The sequence below is a fragment of the Oncorhynchus keta genome, chromosome 12 (assembly GCF_023373465.1).
Source record: "Oncorhynchus keta strain PuntledgeMale-10-30-2019 chromosome 12, Oket_V2, whole genome shotgun sequence".
NCBI classification, from domain to species: domain Eukaryota; kingdom Metazoa; phylum Chordata; class Actinopteri; order Salmoniformes; family Salmonidae; genus Oncorhynchus; species Oncorhynchus keta.
The window spans coordinates 14,367,946-14,394,628 of NC_068432.1; the positions used below are offsets into that span (position 1 = coordinate 14,367,946).

The 26,683-nt window shown below is 39.5% G+C and overlaps 2 protein-coding genes across 3 annotated transcripts in view; both read right to left on the minus strand.

The window, feature by feature from the left end:
• Nucleotides 1–811: 811 nt before the first annotated feature.
• On the minus strand, nucleotides 812–3,105 carry LOC118391667 (brain-specific homeobox protein homolog). The gene is made up of 3 exons (XM_035783174.1): nucleotides 2,671–3,105; nucleotides 2,009–2,199; nucleotides 812–1,911 (listed from the first exon to the last, which is right to left on the minus strand). The coding sequence occupies exons 1-3, from the start codon at nucleotides 2,921–2,923 to the stop codon at nucleotides 1,669–1,671; spliced, it is 687 nt and encodes a 228-aa protein (XP_035639067.1). The 5' UTR covers nucleotides 2,924–3,105; the 3' UTR covers nucleotides 812–1,668.
• A 1,911-nt stretch (nucleotides 3,106–5,016) lies between these two features.
• LOC118391668 (lens fiber membrane intrinsic protein-like) overlaps nucleotides 5,017–26,683 on the minus strand; it is a 29,154-nt gene continuing 7,487 nt past the window's right edge. The window contains exons 1-5 of one of the 2 annotated variants that reach the window (XM_035783177.2): nucleotides 22,420–22,577; nucleotides 21,153–21,341; nucleotides 20,459–20,608; nucleotides 6,879–7,013; nucleotides 5,019–6,353 (exon numbers count right to left, since the gene is read on the minus strand). In XM_035783177.2, coding sequence (XP_035639070.1) covers nucleotides 6,292–6,353; nucleotides 6,879–7,013; nucleotides 20,459–20,608; nucleotides 21,153–21,327 — 522 coding nt within the window. In that variant the 5' untranslated portion in view covers nucleotides 21,328–21,341; nucleotides 22,420–22,577 and the 3' untranslated portion in view covers nucleotides 5,019–6,291. Of the gene's footprint in view, nucleotides 6,354–6,878; nucleotides 7,014–20,458; nucleotides 20,609–21,152; nucleotides 21,342–22,419; nucleotides 22,578–26,683 lie in introns of those variants that run through there. The other variant, XM_035783178.2, reaches the window with a different exon arrangement.

Genomic DNA, 26,683 nt, shown 5'->3' on the forward strand with positions numbered 1-26,683 from the left:
GTAAAATATTAAACGATGCTTCAAATAAAAACCGACATGACTTCGTTAAACGATAAATAGGCTACATGTGCCTATTTCAATCATATTGAGTTGAGTCTGTTGAGTCTGTAATTGTAGCTTCAATACGGTTCATGATGTGTGACAAGATGTGCACAGTGATATGCCAATCTGTTAGTTAGTGCATTAGTATTGGGTAAGCATAATTAGCCGCCTCAATATTTGCAGCAACAGGTGGTAATATTTATCTAGGAGCTGATCCTTCGTTGGTAATTTTGAATAATTCTAATGTTAAGGTAGATTTGAATGGAGAAAGCTGATCTGAGAGCAGCGCTACTTTTCTTTCGAGCCTATCAATATCGACACATGGTCTAATGACGCACTTAGCGAACGGCTTCTCTACGTGCATGTTTGGGAAAAACTGTTTGGCTCGTAAATAACGATGCATTGGGTAGCCTACGATCATCGCAATTCTTAAATTACACCGAAACTGGGAAACGAGGCCCTGCTTCTTCAAGCAGGTGGGTTATTTTAGTAAAACGCTATTACAACTGACCTCTCAAGATACGGCCGGGGAATTTTCTGTAAGCCTAAGGTTGGCTATGTGAATGTCGAAAGGCCTATGCAAAATAATAGGCTACTTAAAAATATTCGTATAACCATAATTCGTAGGTATTATTAATTAATGATCATTATTCGAAATATTATTAAAGTACAAAGAGGTCGTAGAATCGGACTGTCGGGAAATAATCATTGGCTATAATTGTTTTTCAAAAGTAGGGTTAGACATACTTCCGAAATATAATGAGTTATGGATAGGTATTCCAAGAAACTATTTCAATGAAATACAAATATTCTATTCAAATTGTTCAATCTCTAGTGTCCTGTAAAGATTGACTTATTGACTAATAGCTAACTAATACTAAAGTATTAATGGCATTAAATTGAAACATTGGTCAGTTCATCCAAGTTTATAGGAAAATGCAACTGCAATCCCCAATAATAAACCGGCAAATGTACATGATAAATGGTACAGGCTAAACAATTAGTTATGTTTATCATGCACGTTTTAATAGTAAAGCAATAACACTCCAAAGGGCATATGCTGCAACATACTTCGATTACCAGAACGAAAGTGCAAAAAAAAGGGTAAAAATGTGACATGCTGAAATTAAGAGCTAAGTTGTTTTTGTTTATCAAAGTAGGAACATACAAATGTATTTTCTCACAGATTGTCTCCCAAAATAATCAACTGGTCCTGCATGGGTAAACGTAAGTCGTCTGCATAACTGGTGGCTTCAAACATTCACCAAAAAAACTATCTTAAGAAGAAAATGACTGTTTTTGGTTTGATTCGAAAATGATATTAATAATAATGATAATAATATCCTAATAATGAACATGGCTTCAGATTATATTTTGTAGGCCTATGTACAATTGTTTGACATGATGCATTTTACACAGCCACGGAAAATATAAATATAGACAGCCTAAAGGGAATGTGTAGTGAGTGACATATTACGCATATACGAATAAATAATACTTTGCATTATTGTCATTGATTTGTTTAAAAAAGCAATATATTTCATATGTAGCCTAAAATACACGATTCAATATTGACATTTACACTGGGTTATGGCTATTTGTTTTTAAAACAACTTGCCACTTGCACTATAGTGAACGTTCTGGCGAGCAAATATCATCCTCGATATCAACATCGTCCTCATTTTCCTCTAACATGTATGAGTCTGGGTCGATTCCACTGTTAACATCATCTGTGTTTTTTTCGTTGAGTTCACTCTCACTTGAGTTTTCCATGGATCTATCTATGTCATTCGGATTTTTCTGGTCGTCTTGTGTTTTCCTCAGTTGCTTTTTATGCTTCATCCTTCTGTTTTGAAACCATGTTTTCACCTGTGTGACAAAGGTGGAATATTTCATAAACTTGCTTTGCAGCACAATGCGACCATCCCGAAAGGTATGATTAGTGTGATGTAGTTTAGGTTTTTACCTGGGTTTCCGAGAGACTTAACGCTGTTGCCAACTCCACTCGTTCTGGTGTGGATAGGTACCGTTGTATCTCAAATCTCTTTTCCAGACCAGATAGTTGCGAATCCGAGAAGACCGTTCTCGCCTTCCTTCGTCTGCAATGCTTGCCCGGTAACTCCGGATGATGCTGAAATAACCCCGGCATTTGCATCCCTGTGAAATATATAAGGCATTCAACATTGAAATTGCAACACAACTTTTGCAATTATATTAACAGTTTAATTGTTAAGTTAAATTCAATGTACTCCATGCAATTTCTTCACACTGTAGAATATTACTTTAGGCCTCGTTATATTTAGCACAACATTATATAATGGAGTATGATTTTTTTTCTGATTGAGTTGGATTTATTCGAAAACGTTTTGCACTAACTTTTACGCATGAATTGGCCAATGTACCTGTTGCAAAACGCCCAAGACCACTCCATCGTTTTGTCAGGCTGTTAGGATTGGTAGACTACTAAAATGGAAATTATACATGCACCAACATTATGAAATAACATCCTTTTGGAATTAAATCATTGTAGGCCTAATGAAATGTCGACGTTGTCTTAGCTGTTCTTGCACTCTGTAACTGCCTTCGCTTCATTGAATGCATGAAACAATCCAGTGCCTTCCTACTTACCAGACGTGAAGAAATACTGGTGATGGTCCGGCTTGTGTAGATGATGGTGCGGGTGAGGCGCTAGTATCGGAGTGGGCATCAGTGGGTATCCATATTCTAGGAGAGGCATCCGGGAAGCCAGAGAGCTTGAGAACGGCAAGTGGAATACCTCTCTCAGGGGCTTTGGTTTGTGTAATAAAATATCTTCGATGAAGAACGACGTTGACCTCTGGGCTGGCATCTGAGGCACCGGGGACGTGTAGTTTAGATTCATCTTATATCTCTGAAAACACCTTCACAATTGAGTCCGTGTGGTGTTGATTTTCTGTGCACCCTAACAAACCAAGGAAGAGAAGCACTAAACTTCTTGCCTCCGTCTCCTCAGTCTCAAACGCTAGAATGGTCGTCTGTGTGGCAGCCAGTGAGTGGTGCCAGGTAGATTAGCCTACTATTTATTCAGAGGGAGGTAGATTACTATTTATCCAAGTGGAGCGACTGTGGCAAATTATAAAACTGATATGTAATCAGCCAATAGCACGCCGGTGGGGCGGAGAATGGAATTAGTTGTGTATGGATTAATGATTGTGACGATGGAGAGGGAGGGTCGCTCGCCATGGTGCTGAAACAGCCTTCCCACCGGAGCCCTGCAGTCTTTCCCTCCTGCACCTCAGTCAAACTTGCTTTCATTCGTCCCCTTTCCAGTGAATATAAACTATAGACATATATCCTACTGTTTTAGGCCGTTAGACTATTATTTATATTGTCATATTACCAGTGTTTAAAAAAAAAAAACAACATCAACATTTTTAACAAGGCATATGCTACACCATTAGGCAACACGAATGATTAACAACTGGAGGTGATTTGTATAAAGTTTCACTTTCTACATGTAGCATATCTTATCATGTTTAAATGACCTCAATAGGTGGGATTGCAGTTGGCATCCCCAAATATACGACAGAAAACTAACATTTACTGATCTGAATAGCATTTTATTTTTGTGCAACAGTTCCTACCTGTTGTTTCCCTAATACCTAGTAGGGTGTCTGTCTCCTACTATCTTTTCATAGTCATCCCCCGGATCACTGATGCGGGGGATGACAGGTGTATTTGCTAATTCCGCCATAAATTGGCTGTAATTGTTGGTATTAAAATCTGGGAGAGTACAAGTGGTGCTCCTGCGCCATTTAAGCGACGGAAGCCTTAATTTGTTGATATCGTGTTGTCATCACATTTCCAATCACGCTAGCTAATGTGAAAGTGTCTTAATGCAGGCAGTATTCTCGCTGCAATGCTATTAGGCAATTAGGGGAGATGTTAGAGCGGAAGTAGTAATCCTTGGGCGCGAGGACAGAATTTCCATTTGATCAGGTAGGCATAACAAATGAATTACTGAATTCAATTACTCGCGAAAGTGCATTACTGCGCCAAATCTAAAACACGTCCTCCATATGCATGAGCTTATATAAGGAAAATGCGTGTAGACCTTGCAAATGACTCAAAATGTCAGTTTAAAGATTGTGGAAATGTGACAGATTTAGACACTGTTTAGTTTGTGTTTCTTTCCCTGAGTCCATACATCATAGAGTACACTTTTATGGCTACCACACAATTAGACAGTTGAACGAGTGAAATGGAAGAGTGAACAGAGACATTAAGTGATGTAAATATAACATGACTTGAAGAGCTTAGCTCACTTTGGTAATGCTCTCGATGCCTATTTAATTATTATTTTTTTTTTTACATATGGCCTATCTGTAGAAGGCTATTTGGATAAACATCTGTTGAAGATAATTGGCCTATAGGACAAATTATCTGTCTGAAAAAACGTGTAAAGCATTTTAGGCCTATTATTTTAAATGTCAAAGTCTTTCCAGATAAATTGTGGACTAATACGCGAAGGCCTCGGATGCACGTGCATCTCCTCTATCCTTAAAGGGACATCAGGGTAACTAGTTGCTTTTAGATGAAAATTAGAAAGTAATTGAACAAATGACAATTACATCGTCTTTGCACGGATAGTCAATAGGATCCGTTCCGTTCTTAAGGTGGGGTTAAGCTGCTTTAACAGCCAACTTCATCAAGTAAAATGTGGTGCCTGGGAGCCATTGCGTCACTCTAAAGTAAGTGGCGTATTATTTTCGTTCGATAAGAGGCTTGCAGCATTGCATTTTGGTAATACGTCGGTTAGCTTCAAAGACGACGGGTCATTCTTAGCAGTTACAATATTTATTGATCTGGTAACAAGAGAAATCAAATTCAATCGAGTGGAAATAAGTAGTTTTTGTTGTTGTTGCAATTCATCTTTGTTTCATGTCAGGGTTAACATCACGCACCAGTGGCTCGGGCGCATGGATAGGTTATATTAGATCATTACGTTTCAGTGACTTTTTGGCATCAATAAGATGATTGATTGTGAAACACCAGAGGACATTGTTATGTCTTATTAATTTAATATGTGTCAATTTTTCCAACACATTTATCTCAAAACATGGTCCTATAGGCCAAAACCAGCATTTCCCAAACTCGGTCTGGGGACCCCAAAGGTTGCACATCATATTTTTTTTTGCCGTAGCACTACACAGCTGATTTAAATATTCAACTCATCCTCAAGCTTGAATATTTGAATCAGCTGTGTAGTGCTAGGGCGAAAAACTAAATGTGCACTCCTTGGGGTCCCCAGGTTTGAGTTTGAGAAACGCTGGCCTAAACATTTCTGACATCCATCAATTAACTCCGGTCAATGTTTAACCAATCGAAGTGACATCTTCACACAAATTTCACACACAATATGGCTGTGTTTTCACAGGCAGCCCAATTCTGATATTTTGCCTTAAAAATAATCAGAATTTGCCTGCCTGTGTAATCGCAGCCTACAGTATGGGTTTTGCGAATATGTATACCTGGCACCAGTGCATCATCTTGCATGCAATATATTTGGCTTCCTTGTAAGCCTATATGACATCTGGGTCTTCCACTTAACCAATCTTGTTAGCCTGGACAAAATATAATTCATAATGTTGTACAAGAATGCCTGCCACAGGAACACAACATTGGTGTATGATCCAAACACATACATGTTTTTTTTTTTACATAGTTCAACATAGTAACTTGTTGTGCATCCCCTACATACTATACTAAAATAATTTGAAGATGTACACATTAAAAATACTATGTTTTTCTGCTGTAGGCTGAGCCTGGACAGTAATGTTATATCATTTCTTGATGCCTCCCAAACTCTGCTAAAGCGCTAACTAGGTTGTTATAGCTATTCCACAATATGGATTGTCATACCTGGAGACAGTGCATCTGTCACAATTTCTTTTAGGTACTTGGATCACTTAACTTGACCAGATCTGGGATAGTTTGTCTGTATATATCATATCAGATCTGTAGAGTCAAAATGGGCAATATGTCTGACGTGTAAAAATGGGCCATACAAATATAAAAGAACAAGCATTTAATCATTGAAAAGGTGACACGTTTACCCCCAACGTCCTTTATTCATATCATTTCAATTCTATAATCCATGTTCCAAAAGTAAATAGTGGGTTGATCCATCTTGACTCTCAAATACGGAGAACAGCCACAAGTTAGTGGCTCTCAAAATCATAAGAAATTGATGATCATTTCTGAAGTCTTCTAGTGAGAGTTTGAGTTTCTGGGGCATTCGTGCATCCGATAGGCACACATATAGAATATACCTTTATAAAAAAAAGACAAAGACATCATGTTGTACTTTTGCGCGCGCACACACACATACATTGAAGGACCTAGACCAAAATGATATAAAACACAATTCAGCTGCCATTAAAGATTCTATATTCCAAAAAAGCAGATAGTCTGTAAGGAGATTGAAGCATGTTGAAGTAAATAGGAGCTGTACATATTCAGTCTGGAATCGATGTAGCACACATTTGTTCTCAATTAATTACCTGGCTGAATAAAGGTTAAATAAATCTAACAAAAATATATTATTCCTTTATAATACTCTTGGGTCCGTATTCACAAAGCGTCTCAGAGTAGGAATGCTGATTTATGATCGCCCCCTTTTATTCATTATGATTAAAAGGCAAACCTGATCCTAGATCAGCAGTCATTTGCTCTGAGACACTTTGTGAATATGGGCCCTGGATTGACCATTGACTATAATACATTTTATTACATAAAACATTTGTTCACAACTGAATGTTATGTGGGGAGTGTGACCAGTGATGTCTTGGTTTTACCTGAAAAGAAGGTTAGCACCACTGACACCCAGCCGATGATGTAGGACCAGGAGAACCTCCAGTTGCCATAGCGTTTACCATAGTAATTAATCGTCACACCAGTGTATACTGCCATTGCTAGCAACACGAAAAAGCCTGGAGAGAGAGAGAGGAGATCAAACTACTTAATGTAACATTACATCATTTAATGATGGCATCCACAGGCATCCATGTTTTTGCATTCTTTGATTCTCAAAAGAGTTTCATGCGTTAGGTTTTAACATGGAAATTATTATGCACAATCATTTAGTGAACAGTTTGCATTGGGGGAGGCCCTGTGTTAAACTCACCTGCATGTAATTCTCACAGAAACCACTTTATGTCACCTCATATCCCTCCCAGCTGCCTCTACTTTTGCTCAACTAAACATTTCATCTGTCTCATTTCAACTTGGGAAGTCACTCCAACAAAACGAGGATGAGGTACATTGATCTTATATTTGTTATTTAGAAAATGTTATATTTAATCTAATGAAGTTAAATCTGTAAACATTTATATATATATATATATCATGGGGGAGCCTAAAGATAAATCATTCACTTGATTAGAGATAAATTTTTTAAATAAGTTTTTGATAAAGTAGTAACACTTAAAGTTAGCAAGTTATAGCATGGGCAGTGACACATTTCTTTTTATTGTTTTGTACTTCTATACTTGATTTGAAATGATACATACTGTCACCTTTAATTTGAGGGTATGTTCATCCATAAAATGTGAACCGTTTAGAAAATTACAGCACTTTTTATACATAGTCCTCCCACTTAATGGAACCAAAACTATTTTGACAAATTTACTTACAGTGCCTTCAGAAAGTATTCAAACCCCTTGACCTTTTCCACATTTTGTCAAGTTACAGCCTGAATTTAAAATATATAACATTGAGTTTTATTTGTTCACTTGCCTACACACAATACCCCATAATGTTAAAGTGGAACTGTGTTAAAAATAATAATTCTACAAATTAATAAAAGATGTTAAGCTGAAATGGCTTGAGTCAGTAAGTATTCAACCCATTTGTTATGGCAAGCCTAAATAAATTCAGGAGTAAACATTTCGGGAACACTTTATATGACACCTAGCATCATAACACACCATGACATGGTCACAACCATGTCATAATATGTCATAACAGGTGATATAACCTGTCATAACACTGTCATGACACAGACTTTTTGTGACAAATATTGCAATATTTTATGGCTGGTTATGAGAAAACCTACCACAAAAGGCAAACCATTCCAATCTACTTGTAAATAATATGTTATGTAACATTTCCTAAAATTGGCAATTTTTTACCATTGTAATTGTACACACATTGATGTCCAACATTTGCCTAGCCCAATGCTCTGTCGCTGATGACTGGGGTGAATGCAGGAGCAGGACAAAACACGCTCTTTGGGACTTATGACTGACATATGGTCATGTAAGTGATAGGCCTATCTGGCTTATATTATTAGCCTTACAGCAACAACACATTTTCTGTGATAGATTCTTTAAAGGTCCATATTTTGGAATCATAGTTAGTTTGTTCACAACAATTTTATTGGAGTCCTCCATGGTGTTGCTTTAATATACATGTATAATTAGTGCTACCACTAGGGGGAGACATTCGAACTGTTAGCAGCAGGCACGCACCTCATTCATTGGAAGAAGAGAAACAGGATGAGATGCCCAGTGGAAAATGTTTAATTGTCCATGTCTCATTCATCTTGTCTTCTGGTTTATAACATTTATAAACATTTATAGCGATAACATGTTTATTACAAAATCATGAGTTTTCTTGTCATTTTGATGGATAATTTAAGTGTTTTGACAGTGAAAATGGAGTGAGATTTTCCACTTCATATGAGCTAGCTAACTTTCTATGTAAGTCAATGAGACAAGATGACATCTTGGGTTAAATGTGTTTTCGTTAAAACATTTTGGCTCTTAAATGGTTTTATTTTTTGACAAAAGATGGCTTGTATTAAGTGTATTTACATGAGTACATATGAACCACGCTAATGATATGTATTTAAGAAGGTTACTTTTGAATGAAATGTGTATCTAACGGGGGTGCTGTGAGCGTTATTTAAGAGGTAGGGTTCCAGAAGTTTTGGAAGATGGGCAGGGACTCAGCTGTCCTGACTTTAAGGGGAAGGTTGTTCCACCATTGGGGTGCCAGGACACAGAAGAGCTTTGACTGGGCAGAACTTGAGTTGCCCTCCCGTAGGGGTGGGAGGGCAAATAGACCAGAGGTGGCAAAACGTGCTCAGGTTGGGATGTCGGGTTTGAGCATAGCCTTAAGGTAAGGTGGAGCAGTTCCCTTTGCTGCTCTGTAGGTAAGAACCAGGGTCTTGAAGATGATGGATGCCAGTGGAGGAGCAGGTGACATGAGAGAACTTAGGCAGGTTGAACTCCAGGCGGACTGAGGCATTCTGGATAAGTTGCAGGGGTTTGATGGCACAAGCGGGGAGCCCAGCTAACAGAGAGTTGCAGTATTATAGATGGGAGATGACAAGTGCCTGGATTAGGACCGGCGCCTCTTCCTGTCTGAGGAAAGGTCGTACTCTATGGATGTTGTAGAGCATGAACCCGCAGAAGCGAGACACTGCTTTGATGTTTGCAGAGAATGACAGGGTGTTGTCCAGGGTCACACCAAGGTTCTTTGCACTCTGAGGTGGACACTGTGGAGTTATCAACTGTGATGGAGACTTGGAGCAAGCCTTCCCCAGGAGGAAGAGCAGCTCCGTTTTGTCGAGGTTGAGCTTAATGTGGTGAGCTGACATCCAAGCTGAGATGTCTGCCAGGCACACAGAGATGCGTGCCGCCACCTGGGTGTTGCTGTTGTTTTTTTGTCATCCTATTTTCTATCAATTGTATGACACTGTCACCATAAAGCATTATGACCATCCTGTGTCACTTTACTTGGACTTAGAAAATACACTTTATGACACTGTCATGAAGCATTATGACCAGGGTTGGGAAGTAACAGATTACATGTAAACTCTAACTGTAATCTGTTACTTTACCCGCAAAAATATTGTAATCAGATTAGATACTTTTGAAAAACGAGTTGATTACTTTGAGGATTACTTTTGAATCCCAAAAGGGTGTTTGCATAAAAAAAATCTTTGACACTTTTCTGTTTTCTCAATGTGATTCAAATCAGCATTTAAAAAATGTGCACGTTTAAATTTGTTCAATGTGAGCGAGTCTGACCATAAGTCAGAGACCAATAGGCTTTTGTAGGCTACAGTCCAAGCTATGCCTACCAATGGTGCGACTGCTGTCGGCATCCAAAGATTATCCAACTTGAATAAACACTTGGAGGTAAGGATAACAGCAATGGTTAAGTCTATGGCGATACGGATATATCACTTATTATTGATATCTACACAGCGCATTGATGTGAATCACACTGCTGCTCTCTCATTTAGCTATTTGTGCCTTACGGCTTGTGATTGTTGTGGATGGCTGTTCACAAATCTAAATTTGCATTTGAACTCAATAATACAAGAAGTTTAAACTGCCTAACAATCATTGTTTTTGAAACCAGTGGACAGCTAGTGAAAAATGCACTCTTTCAACAGCTGCATAGAGCGAATCTCAGCCTATGGAATAAAAGTGTGGCTTTTGTTGCTTAATCTAATTCATGTTGATAAAAAAATAGGCCTAATGGACACATGCTCAAACTCACACAGTTTTGATAGAATGAAAGGGGAAATCTGTAGTTGCTACATCCATTTTTTGACTAAATTATACAGTGCCTTGCGAAAGTATTCGGCCCCCTTGAACTTTGCGACCTTTTGCTACATTTCAGGCTTCAAACATAAAGATATAAAACTATTTTTTTTTGTGAAGAATCAACAACAAATGGGACACAATCATGAAGTGGAACGACATTTATTGGATATTTCAAACTTTTTTAACAAATCAAAAACGGAAAAATTGGGCGTGCAAAATTATTCAGCCCCCTTAAGTTAATACTTTGTAGCGCCACCTTTTTCTGCGATTACAGCTGTAAGTCGCTTTGGGTATGTCTCTATCAGTTTTGCACATCGAGAGACTGATTTTTTTCCCCATTCCTCCTTGCAAAACAGCTCGAGCTCAGTGAGGTTGGATGGAGAGCATTTGTGAACAGCAGTTTTCAGTTCTTTCCACAGATTCTCGATTGGATTCAGGTCTGGACTTTGACTTGGCCATTCTAACACCTGGATATGTTTATTTTTGAACCATTCCATTGTAGATTTTGCTTTATGTTTTGGATCATTGTCTTGTTGGAAGACAAATCTCCGTCCCAGTCTCAGGTCTTTTGCAGACTCCATCAGGTTTTCTTCCAGAATGGTCCTGTATTTGGCTCCATCCATCTTCCCATCAATTTTAACCATCTTCCCTGTCCACGCTGAGGAAAAGCAGGCCCAAACCATGATGCTGCCACCACCATGTTTGACAGTGGGGATGGTGTGTTCAGGGTGATGAGCTGTGTTGCTTTTACACCAAACATAACGTTTTGCATTGTTGCCAAAAAGTTCAATTTTGGTTTCATCTGACCAGAGCACCTTCTTCCACATATTTGGTGTGTCTCCCAGGTGGCTTGTGGCAAACTTTAAACAACACTTTTTATGGATATCTTTAAGAAATGGCTTTCTACTTGCCACTCTTCCATAAAGGCCAGATTTGTGCAATATGCAATATATATCCCACCTCAGCTGTAGATCTCTGCAGTTCATCCAGAGTGATCATGGGCCTCTTGGCTGCATCTCTGATCAGTCTTCTCCTTGTATGAGCTGAAAGTTTAGAGGGACGGCCAGGTCTTGGTAGATTTGCAGTGGTCTGATACTCCTTCCATTTCAATAGTATCGCTTGCACAGTGCTCCTTGGGATGTTTAAAGCTTGGGAAATCTTTTTGTATCCAAATCCGGCATTAAATTTCTTCACAACAGTATCTCGGACCTGCCTGGTGTGTTCCTTGTTCTTCATGATGCTCTCTGCGCTTTTAACGGACCTCTGAGACTATCACAGTGCAGGTACATTTTTACGGAGACTTGATTACACACAGGTGGATTGTATTTATCATCATTAGTCATTTAGGTCAACATTGGATCATTCAGAGATCCTCACTGAACTTCTGGAGAGAGTTTGCTGCACTGAAAGTAAAGGGGCTGAATAATTTTGCACGCCCAATTTTTCAGTTTTTGATTTGTTAAAAAAGTTTGAAATATACAATAAATGTCTTTCCACTTCATGATTGTGTCCCCTTGTTGTTGATTCCTCACAAAAAATACAGTTTTATATCTTTATGTTTGAAGCCTGAAATGTGGCAAAAGGTCGCAAAGTTCAAAGGGGCCGAATACTTTCGCAAGGCACTGTATATACTGTTCAAAGTTTGGGACCACTTGGAAATGTCCTTGTTTTTGAAAGAAAAGCACATTGTTAATGTTGTAAATGAGTATTGTAGCTGGAAATGGCTGATTTTTAATGGAATATCTACATAGGCATATAGAGGCTCATTATCAGCAACCATCACTCCTGTGTTCCAATGGCATATTGTGTTAGCTAATCCAAGTTTATAATTTTAAAAGGCTAATTGAACATTGGAAAACCATTTTGCAATTATGTTAGCACAGCTGAAAACTGTTGTGCTGATTAACAAAGCAATAAAACTGATCTTCTTTAGACTAGTTGAGTATCTGGAGCATCAGAATTCACTGGTTTGATTAGAGGCTCAAAATGGCCAGAAAGAAATCACTTTCTTCTGAAACTCATCAGTCTATTCTTGTTCTGAGAAATGAAGGCTATTCCATGCGAAAAATTGCCAAGAAACTGAAGATCCCGTACAATGCCGTGTACACCAGTCTCAATGTCAACAGTGAAGAGGCGACTCCCGGATGATGGCTTTCTTGGCAGAGTTGCAAAGAAAAATCCATATCTCAGACTGGCCAATAAAAATAAAAGATTAAGATTGTCAAAAGAACACAGACACTGGACAGAGGAACTCTGCCTAGAAGGCCAGCATCCCGAAGTCGCCTCTTCACTGTTGATGTCGAGACTGGTGTTTTACGGGTACTATTTAATTAAGCTGACATTTGAGGACTTGTAAGGCGTCTGTTTCTCAAACTAGACACTCTAATGTACTTGTCCCTCTTGCTTAGTTGTGCACCGGGGCCTCCCACTCCTCTTTCTATTCTGGTTAGAGACAGCTTGCGCTGTTCTGTGAAGGGAGTAGTACACAGCGTTGTATGAGATTTTCAATTTCTTGGCAATTTTTCGCATGGAATAGCCTTCATTTCTCAAAACAATAGACTTGACGAGTTTCCGAAGAAAGTTCTTTGTTTCTGGTCATTTTGAGCCTATAATCGAACCCACAAATGCTGATGCTCCAGATATTCAACTAGTCTAAAGAAGGCCGGTTTAATTGCTTTGTTAATTAGAACAACAGTTTTCAGCTTTGCTAACATAATTGCAATTCGCCTTTTAAAATTATAAATTTGGATGAGCTAACACAAGGTGCCATTGGAATAATGGTGCCATTGGAATAATGGGCGCCTATTTTTTTTTAACCTTTATTTTACTAGGCAAGTCAGTTAAGAACAAATTCTTATTTTCAATGACGGCCTAGGAACAGTGGGTTAACTGCCTGTTCAGGGGCAGAACGACAAATTTTGTACCTTGTCAGCTCGGGGTTTTGAACTTGCAACCTTCAGGTTACTAGTCCAAAGCTCTAACCACTAGGCTACCCTGCCGCCCTATGTGTCACGCCTTGGTCATTGTATTTTGTGTTTTCGTTATATATTTGGTTAGGCCAGGGTGTGACATGGGTTTATGTTGTTGTATTTCGTATTGGGGTTTTTGTATTATTGGGATTGCGGCTGAGTAGGGGTGTTGTATGGGCTTGGCTGCCTGAGGCGGATTCTCGTTGTCTCTGATTGGGAACCGTATTTAGGTAGCCTAGTTTCGCTTTGTATTTCGTGGGTGATTGTTCCTGTCTCTGTGTAGTTTCACCAGATAGGCTGTAATTAGGTTTCATGTTCCGTTTGTTGTTTTGTATTTTGTATCGTTATTTCATGTATCGCAATCTCTTTATTAAAGACATGAGTAACCACTACGCTGCATTTCGGTCCGACTCTCTTTCCACAAACGAAGAACGCCGTTACAGAATCACCCACCACACACGGACCGAGCAGCGTGTTAACAGGCAGCGACAGCTGGAGCAGAAAAAGGAGGACGTTATGGACAGCAGAGGCATGGAGTATACAACGTGGGAAGAAATCGACAGGTGGGCGGCCGACCCAGAGAGCCCGCCTGGGAGTGCAGGAGAGGGCCCGCCTGGGATTGGGGAGGGCGCTGCTGAACAGTGCTGTTAAGAAGGGCTAGTAGGCTGACCATGGAGTCAAAAAGAAAAGACACGTAGAGGCGGCGCAGAGCTGGTATGAGGAGGCAGCAAAACCGAAGCAGTAACCTCCAAATATTTATTGCTGCCAGCCTGCATGGAGCAGGCCTTCTGTGCGCCTCGCCTGTTCAGCACAGCCAGAGCCTTCCTTCCCTCCTGCGCTGTCGGAGTCCAGCCGCTGCCGGCAGCCTGAGCTGTCAGTCCTGCCTGCTTTGAGCAGTCAGCTGTCAGTCTGCATGACGCAGCCAGAGCTGTCAGTCTGCAGGAGCTGTCAGTCTGCATGAAGCAGCCAGAGCTGTGCCAGTCTGCAAAGAGCTGTCAGTCTGCAGGGTGCTGTCAGCCTGCATGGAGCAGTCAGAGCTGTCAGTCTGTCTCAGTCTGCATGAGCTGCCAGCCAGAGCTGTCAGTCTGCAAGGATCTGTCAGTCTGCAAGGAGCTGTCAGTCTGCAAGGAGCTGTCCGTCTGCAATGAGCTGTCAGTCTGCAAGGAGCTGTCAGCCTGCATAGAGCAGCTAGATCCGCCAGTCAGCCATGATCTTCTAGATCCGCCAGTCAGCCATGATCTTCTAGATCTGCCAGTCAACCAGTCTCTTCCAGATCTGCCAGTCTGCATAGAGCAGCTAGATCTGCCAGTCAGCCATGATCTTCTAGATCTGCCAGTCAACCAGATTCTACCAGATCTGCTAGTCAACCTGAATCTTCCAGATCCCCCAGCCAGCCAGGATCTACCGGAGCCTACTACCTACCTGAGCTTTCTCTCAGTACTGGGCTTCCTCTCAGTACTGGGCTTCCTCTCAGTACTGGGCTTCCTCTCAGTACTGGGCTTCCCCTCAGTTCCGGGCTGCCCCTCAGTTCCGGGCTGCCCCTCAGTTCCGGGCTGCCCCTCAGTCCCGAGCTGCCCCTCAGTCCCGAGCTGCCCCTCAGTCCCGAGCTGCCCCTCAGTTCCGGGCTGCCCCTCAGTTCCGGGCTGCCCCTCAGTTCCGGGCTGCCCCTCAGTCCCGAGCTGCCCCTCAGTCCTGAGCTGCCCCTCAGTCCCGAGCTGCCTCAGGTCCGAGCTGCCCCTCAGTCCCGAGCTGTCTCTCAGTCCCGAGATGCCCCTCAGTCACGAGCTGCTCCTCAGTTCTGTGGGGTTCTGGGTGAGGACTATTAGGCCATGGTCGGCGGCGAGGGTGGATTATCCCAGTACGTAAAGGGGAGGAACTAGGACATTAATGGAGTGGGGTCCACGTCCCGAGCCGGAACCGCCACCATGGACAGACGCCCACCCGGACCCTCCCTATGGTTTTGAGGTGCGTCCGGGAGTCCGCACCTTAGGGGGGGGGGGGTTCTGTCACGCCTTGGTCATTGTATTTTGTGTTTTCGTTATATATTTGGTTATGCCGCAATGTGACATGGGTTTCTGTTGTTGTATTTCGTATTGGGGTTTTTGTATTATTGGGATTGCGGCTGAGTAGGGGTGTTGTATGGGCTTGGCTGCCTGAGGCTGTTCTCAATCAGAGTCAGGTGATTCTCGTTGTCTCTGATTGGGAACCGTATTTAGGTAGCCTGGTTTCGCTTTGTATTTCGTGGGTGATTGTTCCTGTCTCTGTGTAGTTTCACCAGATAGGCTGTAATTAGGTTTCACGTTCCGTTTGTTGTTTTGTATTTTGTATCGTTATTTCATGTATCGCAATCTCTTTATTAAAGACATGAGTAACCACTACGCTGCATTTCGGTCCGACTCTCTTTCCACAAACGAAGAACGCCATTACACTATGTAGATATTCCATAAGCAAATCAGTTGTTTCCAGCTACAATAGTCATTCACAATGTCTCCACTGTATTTCTGATCAATTTGATGTTATTTTAATGGACAAAAAATGGGCTTTTCTTTCAAAAACAAGGACATTTCTATGTGACCCCTTTTGAACGGAGGTGTATATCCATTGATTCTTGAAAAATACAACTTATAAATGCCTCATGAGCTTAGTTCAACGGTCGCATTCCATGACAACCCAAAATATAAGCTTGTTTTTCTCCAATGTTTGTAAACATTGTAAATGTAAACAAACATGGTATAGTCATAACATGGTTAAAACAATCATTTTGATGTCATGGAAGGTCGATTAATCTGAACAGAGTCAGCGGCAGCCATTTTGCCATTGTTTCATCTGTGGATTTACCCTTTAAACAGCTGCATATTATCAAGATATCAAAGTGTCACCAACATAAAGGTAAACAATAGGCCTATAGCAAATGCAGCACATGGCATTCATTTTTCACATGTAAATAACACGTTTCAGTAGTGCTCAAAGCATGCCATTCCATGAGCGCAGCATTTCTTTTTCAAATCAATGAGCCCAATCAGTCCTCCATGACATCCATGACATAAACAACAGAGTAGGGCTGGCTAATAAATCCTTCGTTTTGGGGTTATGCTCAGGTAAAACAATTTTGCTAATCTATACTTCCATATTTCCAAGTCTTATTCTTTTGAATGTAAATATATAATTTCACTATTATATGTAGTAAAAGGAGATGAGTTAGAAGAAGCCTACATAACCAAACCATGAAGTAGAATTGAACATCCATATATGGCCAGCTATGTAAACTTAAACATTGATTTATCCTGCAATAGATGTCGTTCAATTGGTAACATACATTTTTGTCTTCTTCTAATGGCTCTTTAGGGGAAAGTAATCTGTAACTGAATGTAATCAGATTACGTTACTGAGTTTGGGTAATCCAAAAGTTACATTACTGATTACAATTTTGGACAGGTAACTAGTAACTGTAATCAATTACATTTAGAAAGTAACCTACCCAACCCTGATTATGACCATCTTGTGTCACTTTACTTGGACTAAGAAAATACACTTTGTAGCACTGTCAAGAAGCATTATGACCATCATAATCCTATAAGCCAGATAGGTCTATCATATACATGCCCTTATGTCAGGCATCAGTCACAAAGAGGGTGTCTTTTCCTGCTCCTGAAATCTGCTCCTGCATTCATCCCAGTCATCAGAAACAGAGCATTGGGATAGGTGCATGTCTAACATCAATGTATGCACAATTACAATGATGATGTAATATGGTACATTTCAGAAAATGTTATAGAACTATCATACTGTTTACAAGTAGGCTATGGTGTAATGGAAAGGTTTGCCTTGTGTGGTAGGTTTTGTGGGTTTTGACACTCTTATGTAGGTGTCATAACCAGCCATAAAATAATGCAATATATGTCACAACAGATCTAAATATATGTGTCATGACAGTGTTATTACAATATTGTGACAGGATATGTTAAGTTTTGTCAGCTGTTATGACATATTATGACATGGTTATAACCGTGGCATAGCGTGTTGTGACGCTAGGAGCGAAATAAAGTGTTACCAAAATTTGCTTGAGGCATAGGGGGCAGCATTTTCACTTTTGGATAAATAGCGTGCCCAATTTCAACTTCCTGCTACTCATGCCAAGAATATAAGATATGCATATTATTAGTAGATTTGGATAGAAAACATAGAAGTTAGAAGTTTCTAAAACGGTTTGAATCATGTCTGTGAGTATAACAGAACTTATGTAGCAGGCAAAACCCCGAGGACTAACCGTTAAGATTTTTTTTTTAGGTCTCTGTCTGTTCAGTGTTTTCTCATTGTCAAACGATATTTCTTAGGAACTTGTTTTCAGTTCCTACCGCTTCCAATGGATGTCACCAGAATTTGGTTGTGGTTATTCCTTTGTGCATTGAAGAAGTACGGCCATCTAGGCCATCTGCGTAACACTGTTGAGAGTTGCGCAAGACTTGAAAAGTAGCTTGGTTTGTTGTGTTCCTGTATTGAACACAGATAGACCCATCTTCAATTTGATCGATTATTAACGTTTAAAAATACCTAAAGTTGCATGACAAGAGTAGTTTGAAATATTTTGGCAAAGTTCATAGGCAACTTTTGAAATATTTTGTAGTGACGTTGGGCATTTTGGAAGCAGTTTTTTTCTGGATCAAACGCGCCAAATAAACTGAACATTTTGGATATATATGGACGGAATTAATCGAACAAAAGGACCAATTGTGATGTTTATGGGACATACTCGAGTGCCAACAAAAGAAGCTCGTCAAAGGTAAGGCATGTTTTATATTTTATTTCTGCGTTTTGTGTAGCGCCTGCAGGGTTGAAATATGCTACCCTCTTTGTTTACTGTTGTGCTATCATCAGATAATAGCTTCTTATGCTTTCGCCGAAAAGCCTTTTAAAAATCTGACATGTCGTTTGGATTCACAACGAGTGTAGCTTTAATTGAGTATCTTATATGTGTGATTTAATGAAAGTTTGATTTTTATATCATTTAAAAAAAAGATTGCAGCGCTGCATTTTCCCTGGCTTTTGCCAAAGTGGGACGCAAGCGTCCCCTATACCATAAGCAGTTTTAACAAGTCACATAAGCTGCATGGACTCACTCTGTGTGCAACAATAGTGTATCACTACCTCATCTCTGTACCCCACACATACAATTATCTGTAAGGTCCCTCAGTCGGGCAGTGAATTTCAAACACAGATTCAACCACAAAGACCAGGGCACCTAATAAAAAGAATGGTCGATGGGTAAAAAAATAAAATAAATTGAATATCCCATTGAGCATGGTTAAGTTATTAATTACACTTTGGATGGTGTATCAATACACCCAGTCACTACAAAGATGCAGGCGTCCTTCCTAACTCAATTGCCGGAGAGGAAGGAAACCGCGCAGGGATTTCACAATGAGGCCAATGGTGACTTTAAAACAGTTACAGACTTTAATGGCTGTGATAGGAGAAAATGGAGAATGGATCAACAACATTGTAGTTACTCCACTATACTAACCTATTTGATAGAGTGTGAATAAGGAAGCTTGTACAGAATAAAACATATTTCAAAACATGCCTCCTGTTTGCAACAAGGCACTAAAGTAATACTGCAAAAAATATGGCAACGCAATTAACTTTTTGTCCTGAATACAAAATGCAAAATCCAGTACAACACATTACGGAGTATCACTCTCCATATTTTCAAACATAGTAGTGGCTGAATCATGTTATCAGTATACTTGTAAATCATTAAGGACTGAGGTGTTTTTCAGGACAAAAAAAGATGGGATGGAATGCAGCTAAGCATAGGCAAAATCCTAGGGGAAAACCTGGTTCAGTCTGCTTTCCACCAGACACTGGGAGATAAATTCACCTTTCAGCAGGACAATAACCTAAAACACAAGGTCAAATCTACACTGAAGTTTCTTACCAAGAAGACAGTGAATGTTCCTGAGTGGCCAAGTTACAGTTTTGACTTAAATGTACTTGAAAATATTGCTAGACCTGAAAATGGCTGTCTATCAATGTTCAACAACCGATTTGACAGAGCTTGAAGAATTTTGAAAAGAATAATGACAAATGTTGCCCAATCCAGGTGTGGAAAGTGCAACATTGCCAAAGGTGCTTCTACGAAGTGTTGGCTCAGGGGTATGAATACTTATGTGAATTAGATGTGTGCATTTCACTTTCAATACATTTGCAACAATTTCTAAAAACCTGTTTTCACTTTGTCATTATGGAGTATTGTGTGTAGATGGGTGATCAATAAAATGAAGTGAATCCATTTTTAATTCAGACTGTAACACAATAAAAGTTAAGAGGTTTGAATACTTTCTGAAGGCACTCTGTATGTGTATTAAAGTAGTCAAAAGTTTAGTATTTGGTCCCATATTCCTAATGCGCAATGACTACATCAAACTTGTGACTACAAACTTGTTGGATGCATTTGCAGTTGGTTTTAGTTGTGTTTCAGTTTATTTTGTGCCAATAGAAATTAATGGTAAATAATATATTGTCATTTTTCAGTCACTTTTATTGTAAATAACAATATAATATATTTTGGAACACTTCTACATTAATGTGGCTGCTAATAATTAATAATGATTGATTATTGATAATCCTGAATGAATCGTGAATAATTATGAGTGAGAAAGTTACAGAGGCATAAATATCATACACCCAACTAAAAGTTGAGTTCATCATCCAATAAAGTGCATAGATCCTCAAATAAGGACAACAACATTACATCACTTCTCATACAGTTACAACAGTGACATGGAAAGAAAATCAAGCAGTAAAATGTGTAAAATAAGTGAAAATAAGTAAATTAACCAAACTTACATGAGATGAAGAACAATATGCCTGCAGCAAAGGTTTTGTCAAACCTGTCGAAGGACGAGTAGTGGATGAAGGCCATGATACCGATGATGATGCCCATGAAACACGCCAAGAGGGAGAGGATCATGAGTGCTCGGGTGGCATCCATGTGGGCTGCAGGGATCAAAGGTTAACAGGGGTCGTCAGGGTACAAGAGTGGCTGACCCTGGCCTGTTCTGACCTGACAAACTACCCATATTGGTAAATCATTTGGATTGTGCTTGGCAAATGATAATCTTAATATGGAAAGCATGCCTTGATGCTTATGCTGTGACTAGGATAATGACACTTTTGTGTCAAAATCACCAATTCAAATGCAATTGTTCACTGATGGATAAGGCGTAAATGCAGTTTAGATACAAAGCATGATATAAGAATAGTTATAGTCAATGGAAGTTCAAATCAATCCTTTCTGGGGGTTTTCGGGTTACACTTTGCTTCCTGGACATTGTCTTTTTATAAACAGATGTGGTGTGATTGACATAGCTTCAATCACAACATATCGGGATTCTTAAGTGACAAGCCGTACCAATGACATGGCACAAAAAATTTAAATAGCACCTCTCATTTGTTATGGCTTGTTATGAACAGTTATGACATGTGTTGGGTGCTATCACAGTGTTATGACATCATTGTGTGCACTGGCCGTAGTCCTCACCAATACTTTCATTGTGTGTGAAGCATTTCCCCGGCATGCAGTACCGCCACAGGCCCTGATGCATGTAGTTGTTGGAGTGCCGGTACTGAATCCAATAATCGGTTGCCGTGGAAACAATCAGGAGGATGTTCCCCACGCCTGCACAGAACAGCCCTCCGCCCATGAAGCTGTACATCCTGCACCTGCAGACTGACAGAAACACACACACACACACACACACACACACGAGAATGAGGTCACTTAGCATACGGGGGTCAGCTGCGGCCCCCTCTCAACATACACACACACTTCAGGGAGAGAGGGCCAAAGTGTCTGTAATTGCATTGTAATGAACACATCATTTCCACTGGATTGAATCGAGGGGTCACAGGCATGGGTCTACTCTGAGGTCCACTTTGTTCTCTGGGAGATCAGTGGGAAAGGATGGGCCCTCACAGGCACCTTTTATATTATCGAGCTTCACTCAGGGCATCTGCCCAGGATAACTTTGATATGTGATACATGGATTGTCTACTTGTTCCACCTGAAAACAATATTGTCTACCAAACCCTAGTTGTTCTCATTTAAATTTCCCCATGTATTTCAAATTCAATAGATTTACATGGCAGGTTATGTCTAAACGTTGCAAATATAGTATATCCACATTTTAATGCAGATGTTTTTTTGTGGCTCTATGTATTGTAGTTCTAATAGCAGAATTTGTAAAATTAACATTAAATCTGTCATCCCTCTCAAATTCAGCTCCACTTTTCCTCTTACTGTGAGAACAGACACTAATTTGCCATAGATACTCCTATCAATCAGCTATCGGTATTACACTTGCCAGAAGAGGGCAACCTAGTTGTTTTTGGTGTCACCCATATGGATTAAATCCATATTACCCTAATATTCCATCCATACCCTATTTACACCAACAAAATGGCTGATTTTACAAAGGTTTATAACTGATTCTACAGGCTAAATATTTGGTAAATATTTCTCACAGTGGTTCAATAACCAGAGTATTCCCAAACACAAATAATGGTATTTCTCTTTTTCCAATATAGCATGTGCCGATATTATCAATGCAAGTTGGTGATATCAACATGTATGTACATCTATATTCTCATGAATTTATGTAGTATAGTCATTCATTTGAATATTTAGAATATAAATCTACATTTATACTGGAAAGAATCAGAGCTTGACTGTCACACACAAACACACAAAATCATTATTTCCAAGATGTCATTATTGCATAAATTCAACCACACGCTGACGAGCTTACCTTTATTGACCCCTTTTATGAAGACCAAGTGACTCTGTATTGAAGTCGGGTTGCCTGACAAAATACAACAAGGCCCCTATAATGCCAAGACAGGCAGATTTCCAGCAGGCTAATAGCGCTAACGTTTGAGTCGGTGAATAGGGAAACCGGGGATAGAACAAACGGAGAGGGCAGACAAAGGGACCGCGGAGAGCTAGCCAATCAGCGCGAACTAGTTTTGTCGTTTGGGAATCTGCTGAAAAAACAGAAATGTCTAAAGCTGGCAGGTTGAAGTTAATACTGATGACTGGATGGTTTCTATTGAAAGTGGAGGGCTGAAGCAGCTATAGTGGAGAGCAGGCCAGGCGTTAAATCAGAGACTCTGCCTCAACCAGTAGTGCTTATTTTAATTTCCAAAACAAACAAAAGTCACAGGAAATTCAGCAAATATTCTCCCAATTAGTCTTTCCTTGTCCCATTTTTGATTCAAATGTATTTGTTTATAGATGCAAGCTGTAAGAGGTACTCAAATCATTTTGTGAGGCATATTCACAATTTCCAGAGATACTCTATATGAGAGTTTACCATGATTGGTTCTATATACAGTCAGGACCATCATTATTTTCATCCTTAATTAAGATGAGCCAAAAAGACTGTATAAAATAAATAATACAAATACTGAGCTATATTCTATGCATTTTTTTGTTTAAATTATATTATTTTATATAAATACAATTGCTTAGAGAAAGAGATTTTGTTTAACAAGTAATACAAACATATCAAGGGGGGTAAAAATGATTGTGATCCCTGTTTTCAATACTCTAGCACCTTTCCCTTGCGAGGTAACGATGCTGAACCTTTTCCTAAAATGTTTTACGAGATTGGATAAGACATTGGGAGGGTTCTTAGACCATTCTTCCATACAGAATCTTTCCAGATCCTTAATATCCTTCGTCTGTGCTTATGGACTGCCCTATTCAATTCAAACCCATTTTGATTAGTGTTTGGGGTTATTGCCTTGCTGGAAGATCCACTTGTGGCCAAGTGTCAGCCTCCTGGCAGAGGTAACAAGGTTTTTGGCAAAAATGTCCTGGTGCATGGTAAAGTTCATGATGCCGTTGACCTTAACAAGGACCCCAGGTCCAGTGGAAGCAAAATAGCTCCATAACATCAAAGATCCACCACCATATTTTAGTGTAGGTATGAGGTACTTTTCTGCATATGCTTTTGTTTTTCATGTCCAAACCCACCACTGGTGTGCATGGCCTAGGAGCTCTATTTTCATGTCATCTGACCATAGCATCATTTTCAATCCAAGTGCCAATGCTGTTTATAAAACTCCAGGAAGTGCTATGGTCAGATGACATGAAGATAGAGCTCTTTTATCCTCTCAAGGGGAGGGCGCTGGAGTATTGAAAACACAGGTGCCACTCATGTTGACCACCATCAAAAAAAGTATATAATAGTACTTTCTCTGAGCAATTGCATTAGTATAAAATATAAAATAATCTAATTTCCCTTTTATTTAGCATACAATATAGGTATTTATAATATAGCAGTTCATTGTATACAGTCTTTTTTGCTAATCTTTATCAACTGTGCCAATAATAATTCATGTTCGACAAAGTTTCACCACTAATAGGTTTGTCAACCAGACAAAGCACTAAAATGTCAAGATATGTTGAACTAAAATGGTGCAGAATATGTCCAAAATGAACCAATATGTATGAGAACCATGGTCCCCTAACCCCCTTTTCTGGAAATTCACCAATAATTTGGCACCCAACATCCTTTTATCATCTATAGAGGGCCCTGGGGCACCCTCAACACAAAAGGGTATTTCCTGAAAGAAAGAATGTAACACACAGCAATAAAAATTGATGTTTTAATTTGCAGACTCAAATGTTATGAATATCTGTGGCTGTAATAAAAACAGGATTCAAAACTTTTGTTTGATTTTAATTGGCCTTACTTTAAAGTTGTAATGGAACCGTTTTTTCTCAAGATCAAATCATTTCTGGGTAACAATGAAGTACCTTGCTGTGATTGTTTTCTTAGCAAAGAGCAATTTCTAAAGCAAGAATTTTGCTAAGACTGTCTGGGAGTGGTCTGCGTGGGGAGGAGAAAACTAATACTAGCTGTTATTGGCAGAGAGGTTTGGAACGGTCTTTCTTATTGATCTATTAATTAAGTAATTTACTACTTGATGATGGCAACATGAAAGGCCAAAATTCCACATCACCAAAACAGGCTGACATTTCAGGCGGTCTTTTCAAGTAGCTCTTACACTAAAAGAGCATGATCATAATTTTCACAGTATTATTCCAAGCTCAGTGTGGAAATATATATCAAACACAGAAAAATCTTAGTTTTGACTGCACTGTGCCTTTAATGCACATTTCTTTAAATTGTACTCTTAAAAACAAGAGAAAAAGCATCAGACTGCTATATCGCTCTCCTCAACCACTGAAGCTCTCCCCAAGTGAGAGAATCAAGCATTCGGTAACTCTGCATCGAAAAGATACAAACTGCCCCCAGCATCAAAGCACATTTCCTCTGTATCATTCACCATCATGAGAGATTACAAACAAACACAAACTAGCTAGGCTAGTTGATTGCTCTTTTTAGAATAAGGGTTTGTTTTTCCCTCATATATCCATGCATGTCCGTTACGACTGATCTGCCTCTCCTGTTGGGCCTTCCCTCGTCTCAGCACACACTCACCCTGAAGATGAAAGGAGAAGAGTAGCTCCATTACCTGCATTACAGCAAGTTGCACAGACCAATTGACGACTACAAAATGTCCTGGGAAAAGGATTTCTCCTCCTCATAGATGTGAGTGGCGTACTTACTTCCAACTTCATTTTTATAGACCCCCGCCTATTTTTCTTTCATTTCAACTCAGCAGCCAGGAGGGTATTTGATATCATCCTGCACCATCAAAGTGGACAATATACCTCTGTGCTGGAAGAGAAAATCCATCTTCTACAAATCCATCTAGCTTTTGACAGATGAATGTTGTTATGGAAAGCACACATTTATGCAAGCTGAGGAACGATCAAACAAAATGTTTTAAGAGAGGTCCATAACATGAATGGTTTCATGAGCAATTAGAAATGATAATTTTGGCAAGCTTTGACTGAGAGTTACATGCATGTGTCCATTACGATGCCATTGGCTTGTATCTCCGCTTGTTGCGTAGTCTTTTGGCTTGCCTCCCTCTGCCTAACATCACCAGACATATACTTCCCTGGTCTGACCAGTCTGTCTGTAAATCACCAGTGGCCATTCTACTGGTACGTGACATAGAGCTTCCTGGCCACTGTGTTCATACAGGACTCGGCCCAGATTTACAAAACACTTCTTAAGAAAAAAAAGGCGAATAAGATAGTTTGTAAGTGCAATTCCTCAACAACAATGTTAATGTTTTTCTTATTAACTTCTCAAATAGCTTCTTACCAACTTCTTAATTCTTAACTATCTTCTTAGATGGGTGTCGCTAGGCAACCAATCTAGTTAGCTATCTAGCTAGTAATGGCAATAATGAGATTACTGTTCTAAAACATGTTCTTGGGTTTAAAACAACCAGTACTGAACATGTTCAATCTATTTCATTGTCTTTCACTGCCCTGGGTTTAAGACCGGCTATCTTTGAATTACGAACATTTCCAATAAGAAATCCAAGAACATTATCAATAATCACATTTCTATGTAACTTTTGAGGAATAGTAATGTTTCATAAGTCTCTTCTTAAGTATAAACGTAAGGAAAAATAAGGTTTTGTGAATCCGGACCTAGCGTCAACATCACTCCCATCTTTCGAGCGCCTTCTTTTTTATACCGAAGTTAAGCTGCCCTAACTATCTTTAATAAGTCAATATAGATTTAGTGTAAACTGGGACAATTTAACATTTTAAGTTGACTAAACTGATGCAGAAAAAAACATGAACTAGTTATTTGAGACTACAAATAATTTTGCACAGTGTACTTCGCATATATCAGATTTTCTTGCCCTTTTTTCCCATTCTGGATCATGACAACTATGGGTAAACATATTGCAGCCTTTATCACAACAATATTATGCACTGCTTATTGATGAGAAAACATAGGATGTGACACACAGGCACTGTTGATTACAAAATTGGATGATGTTACATTTTTGTAAAACAAAAATGTATTCAGTGTAGGCCTATACAATTACCAGGGAATAAAGCCTAATATTCTATTGTTATTAAATAAATGTTAAAGGCTATGATGATATTATATTTACCTTATTATACAGAGG